This window comes from Euphorbia lathyris, chromosome 2 (genome assembly GCF_963576675.1).
Source record: "Euphorbia lathyris chromosome 2, ddEupLath1.1, whole genome shotgun sequence".
In the NCBI taxonomy this organism is placed as follows: domain Eukaryota; kingdom Viridiplantae; phylum Streptophyta; class Magnoliopsida; order Malpighiales; family Euphorbiaceae; genus Euphorbia; species Euphorbia lathyris.
The window spans coordinates 50,072,799-50,082,953 of NC_088911.1; the positions used below are offsets into that span (position 1 = coordinate 50,072,799).

General features: G+C 35.7%; 2 protein-coding genes across 2 annotated transcripts; one reads left to right on the forward strand and one right to left on the reverse strand.

Moving 5' to 3' along the window:
* The first annotated feature begins 4,099 nt into the window (after positions 1-4,099).
* LOC136218144 (protein PLASTID REDOX INSENSITIVE 2, chloroplastic-like) lies at positions 4,100-8,090 on the forward strand. Its single transcript, XM_066004903.1, has 3 exons — positions 4,100-4,342; positions 4,440-4,538; positions 7,757-8,090. Exons 1-3 carry the CDS (start codon positions 4,124-4,126, stop codon positions 7,946-7,948), a joined length of 510 nt encoding a protein of 169 aa, XP_065860975.1. The 5' UTR covers positions 4,100-4,123; the 3' UTR covers positions 7,949-8,090.
* A 188-nt stretch (positions 8,091-8,278) lies between these two features.
* Positions 8,279-9,577, reverse strand: LOC136218142 (uncharacterized). The gene is made up of 3 exons (XM_066004901.1): positions 9,181-9,577; positions 8,963-9,105; positions 8,279-8,657 (listed from the first exon to the last, which is right to left on the reverse strand). The coding sequence occupies exons 1-3, from the start codon at positions 9,452-9,454 to the stop codon at positions 8,547-8,549; spliced, it is 528 nt and encodes a 175-aa protein (XP_065860973.1). The 5' UTR covers positions 9,455-9,577; the 3' UTR covers positions 8,279-8,546.
* Positions 9,578-10,155: the final 578 nt, after the last annotated feature.

Genomic DNA, 10,155 nt, shown 5'->3' on the forward strand with positions numbered 1-10,155 from the left:
GGTAAAAATTACTCATGTAACATCTCCTTCATCCAAAGGCAAGACCGAATCAACTCCATTTCAACCTCTCCGCTCTTCTCTCAACTAATCCCACCAAACTGAAGTACCCACCTCAATCGATAAGCAACTAACCGAACCTTCCATTGTTTTGAAATACCTGCATAGTTAAAGAACCGTTCCACCTCCGATAACCAATCCAAAAACCTATAAATTTCTAACTCATCCCCAAATGAAGGCAAGTCTACTTTCAATTTAAAAGCACCATCTCTATCGAAATTACCCGCATGCGCATCCCTAGCCTAAACAACACCCCCATAAGGATTTCTCCCAACCAACTCAACATTTGTACCATCATTATAACCAACATGCTCAACATTCCCAACATCATCATACCCATCACTATCACTATCCTCATCATGCACTAATACAAAGTTGGGTCTTCTTACCTAATGTGCCATTGGGCCTATTTTCTGTGGGTTTGGTGGCACTAGATTCCTCTGTGGTGGAGGTGATGCCAACGGTGATAGTGGTTGTTAGGGTCACAGAATCGGGATTTCCTCGTTTCTTCTTTGGGGACCTCCAAAGGGTTGTTGCACATGGTGTTTCAGACTTCTATTTGAAATCTTTCCATTGGGGCTCTCTCATTTGCTCTTCCACTTGTCTTTGTTCATCGTTTTTCAGTCAGAATTGCTACCTCATTTTGGTTGTCAAGTCCTCAATCTTCTTGTCATCTACTTTCGTTGCTTCTTGTGGTAACCTCAGTTGAACCATTACTGAACAAGTCTCATATTAGGAAAACGATTGGCTCTGATACCAACTGATACGAATCAGTGGCAATAATGAAGGTGTTGATCGTGAACCAACAAAGAAAATACTCTTTTCTATCTTAACTAGAAGAAAATAATCTCATTCAAAGGTATAAACCTTAGCTCCAATGGAGAAATATAAGTTTGATTGATAAAAGTTGTGTTTCCTTATAAAAGATTGAGCTTATGTACCTCTATAATCCTAAGTGATAAAAGACTAAATAACCCCCCCCCCCCTTGTATTACTAGCATTATCTAAACAACAGAGGTAAAAATGGTGGAAATAAGATAAGAGTAAATAAGCAAATAAAGCCAAATGGCAAAATAGTAAATACAAAATACAAAATGGCAATAGCAGCCATGTGGCAGAATTGAAGAACTTGGCGAGGAAGTAAGGTCACATAGCGTGTGGCTTGAGTGACATACTGTGTGGCTGAAATGCAAGTGATCTACACGATGAGTGGTGTGAGGGGCTCACTCACACATCGTGGTAGTGACACGTTGTGTGAATTATGCAAATGAGGCAGAAATTTTCTAAAGAACCCATACGATGTGTGGGTGTGGTCACATGATATGTGACATTCGTTTCTCAGATTCTTAACTCCTTTGATTGGTCACACAATACATTGCTGTTTCTACATATCCATATGAGATTTGTTTCAAGTTTTCCTCAGATCCCTTAAATTGATGTCTTCATTACAAATAAGATGCGGGTCCTCACCATCCATCACTAGATGATGATTTCATTTTTCAGCTAATGCTAATAATGTGTATAACTTCTAGAAATAGTATATATTTATACAATTTGATTTGATTTGATTAGTTGAATTAGTAAAGAATGGTTTGCTGTTTAACCGAAAGGTTTTTACTTTATTAGGATTAAGAAGAAGAAGACGAAACATTGAGGATAAAAAAGTGCATTGAGAAATGTTAAGGTAAGACCCATCCCATCCCATGCATGAATTTGGATAGTAAAAATTAAATTAATGATATTTATATGTAATTCTAGTTACTCCTAAATCATGCTTGGCACGTGCAATATAAATGATAAACTAATAATTATGAAAGCAATTATATAGGAGCTTATAGTGCACTCCACATCAATATCCCAAAGTTGTATTGTTTTCCAACTTCACGACAAGAACAATAACAAGTTTAAAAAAGGAAATAAAGGAACAAAGTATGACGGAGGAGGTTAACATATTTGAACTTTCAACTCCATTTTCTTTTACCACACTACAGTATTTCAAAATAAAAAAGTGCAAATAACTTTAAAATTTTGTTGTACTTTTACAATTATCCTTATTTTATCTTTTGTTTAAAATTCTTCAAAAAAAAAAAAAAATCTTTCGTTTAAAAACGAATAATATTGTGAGAGATAGTAGTAATTATTCTTTTTTGAGTCAAATATCTTTTTTTACATAATATCAAATGTTCAAGAATTCAAATTCATAATTTCATTTTATTAATGAAATTTTAATCGTTAAATTTACATCCATGACTTTTGTACTTTGATCTTACATTTATTCTTTGTATGAGTTTTTTACTTTCAAAATTGTATATAAAAATTTATGAAGTTGACATAATTTTTTTTATGAAAGTAAATGAGTTTAAAATTACCGATGAACTTAGGAAAAAATCATTAAAGTTGTTCTCAATTTGAAGCTCTTTCTAAACAACTAATTTTTTTCTCCTATCAAAACAATACCTAATTGAATCCAAAATCAAAAAATTATAAGAATCAAAATTGCTTAAACTATTGTTTTTATCCTTTCTACAATGACCCTACTATTGGAGTGATAAAGAAAGTAAAATCTAAATTGAGGGTGTCAGAGATTAATATAAGATCTATGATCAAGTTTAAACTATCAGTTTGAACTTTTAATTCAATTGGTTCCACAACAAATGGATCATATCCGAATTTTTAACACAATAAAAAATGTATGTGTCGAATATAATAATAAAAACAATTTTGAAATCTTAACTCTACCTAAATTTTTAGATTAGATGGTTGTTTTAGAGGGACGAATACAATCCCTGGAGGTGGTGGGGTGCCAATTTCGCACCCTACTTGCCTTTTCCATCAAATTGATTCGATTGGGACCATTGTAATAAGAGGTGATTTCGACGGCTGAAGGTGCCGAAGTTAAGGTAAAGACACCGTAAAAAAAATTCTATCGCGAAGTATAGTGAAAATCTAGGGAAGCAATAAAATGAGATGAAGGGAAAGTGTGCAGAGGGCACTTTAATTAGAAATAGGTAGGAAACAGATTGATGCCTTCATATCAATAGATTTCCATTAAGCAAAAGAGACATATATTCTTTTGGAATTTCATTTTGATTTGTTAATTCACAGCTTTATATGCTTTAAAATATAAAGGATTTACCAGACATCCTTTTCATGCAACTTTTGAATTTTGTTGAGTGGTGGTTCCCCTCCTTCGTCTTAATTATATTAATGGGGTAATTATATTTAATAATATCGATTTAGAACATAAAGATTTTGCTATAAAGATGGCATGCTACATATGCCAGATGTTTGCTTCCCTATAAAGTTGCATGTATTTATATGTGAATGTGATTCATTCTCCAACATCGAACTTCATCCCAACTTAATTATATTCCTACCATATTTCGGAAAAAGAGGTCATTAACATTTCAATTAATTTATATCATTAACCAGTAACCTTTTATATGACATCAGTGACTTTTTTATTATTATTATTATCAACTTGATGATACTGTTGAAGAATATATTTATTCCTGTTATGATAATTTACATAAATGTTCAGAAATTGCTTACAACCAGTAAATTATCCCAGTCCATATGAAAATTTACAGCATAAAGTTTCATATTTTTCACAAAGCTCAAGTGAGATTTTTTTTTTTTTTTTTTTATGGAATTACATTTCTAAAGATCATATATATGAGAAACGTTTCCCCACACTATAGTGTGTACAAATAATTCTATTTAAAGATATTGAATTTGAATACAATTGTTGAAAAATACTCGGAATTGGCTCAAAAAGGGGTTCGGAAAGTCTTAAATTTGTTTTTATAGTTAAAAAAGAATAGTTGTTTATGGTACTTTAGAAATGTTTCTCACATATATGATCTTTCAGGTGTGACTGGGCCTTAATGGATCCATTTAGCATTTAAGGCCCACTTGAAGAAGAGATTCTGGCTGAAATAAATGGTCCAATTATTTAAATGGGCTTAGATAGGAAGGCCTACATATTACAATGGGCTTCACATAAAATCTCATTGAGAGGATATGTTTTGAAATGTGAAGTCAGTGTTTCAGCTCATCAAATCCGATGGCCCTTCTCTACAAAATCCCTGTGTCTATACTCTCTGTATCTCCCGCCAAAATATCAATCTTCACCCCTCCTATCCTAAGCATACCATCCCTTATCCTTCACCCGCCTCCTGTTTCCTTAACTATCCTCTGTTCAATACCCAAATTCAGAGCCACCAGCACCACTACTCCCAACAAGTACATCTACCCTGACCCTATCCCCGAATTCGCTCACTCAGTAAGTTGTCTATGTTTGAATTATAGTCGCCTAGGTTTTGTTCAATTTTTGCGTACTTGTATCCATGTTTGTAGACTTATTGTTTGCGTTATTGCAGGAGACACTGAAGTTTAGGGCTGAGCTATTGAAGAAACTGTCCCTGGAGAGGGAAACATTTGGTGATGATCTTGTAAGAGTAGTTGATGTTTGCGCGGAGGTGAATTTTATTTCTTTTCTTTTCTTTTTTGGGTCGATTATATACTTGATTATGCTTTTTTGTTTGTTTTTAAGTGTGTTTCTGAGAAGGTAGAGGAATGCTAGTGATATTTTTAGGTGGATAACTGATTAATTTGGTTGCAACTCAATAATGAGTAATGACATATAGACAAAAAGTTGCACATAACCTACTCCAGAAATGGATTAATCCCTTAAAAGGGATCATTTTAATAAAAAATTATTTAATTGGTTGTGGTTGGAAAATATTTCGCCCAAAGGGGCTGTTTTCCAACCACAGTTAAAAAGAAACAATTTATTTTTAATATAATACTCATTACGGCGCCTATGGCGCCGTAATGAGCATCTATGTTGACAGGAATAATTCCTGTCAAACTAATATAAATTGAGCAAGTAATAAATTGAAGCTTTGAGACCCTGGCGGAGTTAGCACTTACCTTGGACCTTCATTCTAGGAAGTTGTTTTAGTGTCGTGAAAAATGCAAATTTAAGTGATGATGTACAAATTTAGTTACATATCTAACATTTACATGATGTTGCAATTTTAAGGCTCAAAGATGAGTTTTTACCATTAACATTAGAAGATTTCCATTAACATTGAAATTGTAACATCTGGTGGTAACGCTTCAAATTGCATTATTTCAATAACTATAGGACTAAATTTACACCTTATCCCCAAATTTAACCCCTTAACCTTTGTGAAATTATTGCATTGTCCCTGTGATCTTACTTGTTTTAGAACTTCTGTAGTTAAGCCCTTTAGACTTGTTTTTTTTTATAAGCACTTGAACTTTTAAATTTGATTTAATTGGACCCTATAGAGAAAAGTAAATGTATACGCTTCAAAATGACTGAATTAAATCAAAAATAAAATTTCAAGGACTCATTTCAAGAGAAAAAAAAGTATAGCCATAAAACAATTTTAGAAAGTTTAAGGGCTCCAAAAGTATAATGCTCTCACCATTTTCTTTGCCGAGGGGCAAAGGTAATACATCAGTACGGTTAGTAGCTAGTAGTTACTAGTTACAAGGGAGATGGTCAAAGTGCAGAGCCAGTTAACATTAAACAAGGGAAAGAGACCCTATTTGCTGTTCAGGGGGTTTGAACTTGAGCCACCTCATCTGACACCATTAAGTTATGGAATCATTTGTCTTACTTAAATGTAGGCTGACTAGTTGTACCTGATTGATATAACTGCTCTTTTCTTGCGACTGGACTGGAGTACTTCCGTCATATTATAAGGAACCATGTCACAACACGTAGCAGCTTTTCTTATATATATTCACTGAAAATCAGGGATGGAATCATGGAATAGTGTTTATATATAGTTTAGCAAAAATAAGCCTTCGGATATTGAGGCTCTTGTGTTGCTTCTAAAGGTGAAATTCCAGTCTTGTTTATTTCAATCTGAATTTTGATGAGTAGTAAACGTTGTTGTCGTGTGACTGAGAGGTCACGGGAGCGGCCTCTTGCCAAAAAAATTGGCAGGGGAAAGGCTTGCCTCCGGTACACCCTTGTGGTGGGAACCCTCCTCGGACCCTCGCTTAAGCGGGAACGCGTAGCGCACCGGGCCGCCCTTTTAAGGATATGGTGGCCATACTAACTGACGGGACAGATGAAATTAAACTGGAGTATTTCAGACTTTCATTAATACAACTGGGGAGTAACTGATCTTTACAGGAATATCCTAGAACATTATCAATTTATTGCCATACTTAAGATTCAACCAAACTCTGGGGTCCTCATTTATGTCCAGCATCATTGCTTCTGTTTTCATTTTTGGTGGAGAAGACATACTTATTCATCATTAGGCTACTAATATTCCAGCAGAAACCTAGATTACCATTTATATCACCATTTACAATAAAAGGGCGGCCCGGTCGCATTACGCATCCCCGCTGAGCGAGGGTCCGGGGAGGGGTCCCACCACAAGGGTGTATTGGGGGCAAGCCTTCCCTTGCCAATTTAATTGGCAAGAGGCCGCTCCTAAGACTCGAACCCGTGACCTCAGGTCACACGGCAACAACGTTTTACCATTGCGCCAAGGCTCGCCCTCTTACAATATGAAATGAAAATCACACATTGAGAATATTCATCAGGTTTTCTGAAATTCGAAAGGGCGTATGTGCATTTATATGAGATATGGTCCTTACACTACAAATATGTTGAAATAATTACTGAAAGGAGAGATTACTCATTCTGCTTGAAAGTCCAAAATATTACTCATAAATTGCAAGGAGATGCACGAAACAAGGGCAGGGCTTGGCCCAGAATAACAATATGATAAAAGACAGTTTGCGTTCTTTCGTGACTTTGGATACTATTAGGCATTGGTAGAACCAAGTTGAGTATGGAAGATGGTATGGCCATTTGGCGAGGATATGATAATATAAACAATAGCTATCTGCATTTAGTGGCCCTTTGGCTTTTATTTTATCTATGAAGTTCTGTGGTTCCGAGTCATTAGCAGCCCATCTCCTATCTCCCCCCCACTCTTTGTGGACATATAAAAAAATTTCAAATACTTCATGCTTTTCATCTTTAATAATATGACGTTGACTGAGACTTTTGGTCATGTTTGCTTTCTGGAAAATATTTATGGGAAGTCGAAACTAATCTAATATTTTAATCAACAATGCGTAATCATAACAAAACTTTAATGGAAACAATAAATAGAAACCACTTTGTATTTAAGATGCCTCTGTAGTACACATGTGAAAAAAATTGTACCTTTTTATTTTTATTTTTTGGGTGGTTTGAATTCACAATTGCTTCCTGTTTACTTTTACTCAGGTTATTCGATTTTGGTATTCAGAACTTAAGGCAACATGACTAGTTGACATAGTGTTAAAGATTAGGACTGAAGCAATAGTCCAATCTTTTTAGCCCATGCTACTAGTGATGCAATCATGGCTTTCTCACAGTACTGATTATAGAAAATGGTCATCTGATAGGAGCCATGCGTTACCTTTGACTTGATAACAGTTAATGATTGACCCCCAAAAGAAACATTCCACTTTACAATAGCACAATCACTTTTACGAAAGATAACTATAATCAAGTGATTCTAACTTTTTGTACATGCTTAGTGCAATATTAAGATGCTACCTCTGTTTGTGTGTGTTTGAAGCTTCAACATTATAGCAAAAGATTCAAAACTTCTCTTGGATACTAACTAGCTTGTGGTATTATTGGAAATAGATATTTAGTGACTTCATGCACAAGGAGTATGGAGGACCTGGAACATTATTGGTGGAGCCATTCACTGATATGTTAGTTGCCCTCAAGGAGAAGAAATTGCCTGGAGCCCCTTTAGCTGCTAGAGAAGCCTTGTTGTGGGCTCAGAACTATGTTGATCAGGACTGGCAATTTTGGCACTCAACACCTACTTAGATTAATTTCTCTTCTTTTGTATTTAGAAGTTTATTTTCTTTATTTTTGGTTCATTATTCTAATTAGGTTGGGCTTGTAACTCCATAATAACTGAGACTGCTGGACTGTCTCTTTTTGGTAGATACCAGAGTTTTTCCCCCAATTTCTGTCAAGAGCATTTAGATTTGAACTTAAGCATATGCCTTTTGCAATTCGAGCATGAATTCACTCCTATGGAAGTAAGGCGACATGCCACGCTGCTTCCCCAACACTACAAGATACTTAAACTGCCCAACTAGATCTCATTAGTATCTAAATTGTTTCCTAAACATTAACCCTATGTGGAATACATGAAGGCGGGAAAATATTGCTAGCAAAACAGTGCCAGATGCATCACTTTTTTTTTTTTTTTCTTTTGTAGCTATACAGATTTCTTATTACTTTAAAATGACTTGACACTGGTAGCTCTGGTTTTACAATGGTTTTGTTTTGATCAACTATCCCCTTGGATGGAGTGAACCTATTTTGCTGTGTTTAAGAAGTCCATATTTGTAAATTGTGGAAGCTATGAACTGTATGTTTCATTGGCTGTTTAAGATATTACAATCTGATTGAGTAGTCAGCTCGCGGCCTCCGAGATGCTCTGTAATGCCGGCCTCCATGACTTGGACCTCATTACAATGGAGTTGCTAGCTGGGGCCTTTGGTCGTTGCCTTTCATCTTTTGTTGCCTGCGATTAGCATTATCCCAATGGTCAGTTTTGCTCAACCAAAATCAATCATCTATAATATGACGGATAAAACAAGAGTTCTTTCATCTTGTGCTTCAATCTATTTTCAGTTTTGAACCCCAAATGAATCTTATACTGATGGGTTTAAGTAAAAGCTGTTTGTTTCAATGTCCTTTTGTTGATTATGTATGAAGTATTAAAACAGAGAGGAACTTGTACAAAGAACAGGTGAGGGTTCAGCACATATACAAGAATCTGGACAAATATTCTGAGAGAGAGAGAGAGAGAGAAACACATATACACACCTGATGATCTTTGTCTTTATTCTTGTACATACTGACAGGTTTGCTTCCATTCTCAGAATCTGAAGCTACCTGTTTCTCTGATGAATCTGGTTGCTGCCTCTTCATTTTGGCGTGCTTCTTCGCTCTTAAAACCTTTATAACTTCTACAGACAAGAAGAGAACAGAAAATCAGAAAGTGAAGAGTGAAGATATGCAAGAAGTGGAGAAATTGATCTGACCTTGAGTAGTAACAAGACGATAAGCATGTCCAAGTGCAAGAGTGTCAGTGGGCCTAAGAAGCTTAACACGAGTAAACTGAACAGGCTTGTTGTGATGATCGGAAGTATCATCGGCAGGTACAGGAGGAGGTAATGGAATAATGAGAGAAACATAATGGCCAGGGTTGATTTTCATGACCTCACTGGCTAGAATTGGCCAATACATCCTCTCAATCTTCCCACTGGGATGTTGAATCACTAAAGCTGCTGCATCTATGGCTTGGCAGTTCCCCATCTCTCTTCTGATAAAAAAAAAAATTAGGAAGGAAGAAGAAGAAGAAGGATAAGGAAGAAGAAGAAGGAAGGAGGTGAAGGAAACAGCAGTCTCTTTCTATACAGCTCCCATCCCACACCCCCCCTATCAAATATACTAGTTACTCACTAGCTACTAGGAGTAGCAAAAGGGTCTTAATTCAACCAATTAGCATGCCGTCCCTCTCTTTATTTTCTCAACTAACTAAATTCTTACGTGGTCAATTTAAGGAAAATAAAGAGCTTTTTAGTTTATTAATATGGATATTATTATTATTCTAATCTTTTACAATTGACATTTTGTAAAAAAATAAATAATAATAGTGGTTAAAGTAATTGGCACCGGCAGGAACTAGGGCATTGGTGGGGCTGCCACGTGGAGAGACGTCAGATGATGGAAGCATGGCCGGTCATGTACGCCGGTGTCGACGGAGTCTTCTTATGGTTTTTGACTTTACTTTTATTAATATGGTAAGATTAAGAAAGAAGCATGAGAAATGGGTTATTATATTCTTACCAAAAAAAAAGAAATGGGTTATTATATAAATTAATTGGGTGTTTAAAGAAAAGAAGGAAAAGTCCAAAGAAGGAAGGTGTTGTGGACGAGGAGATTCCTTTGAAAGGATAGAGACTCCCCACCACCACCTTATCCGCCGCGTTTCACATTGTAGAGCAATTTCTGTT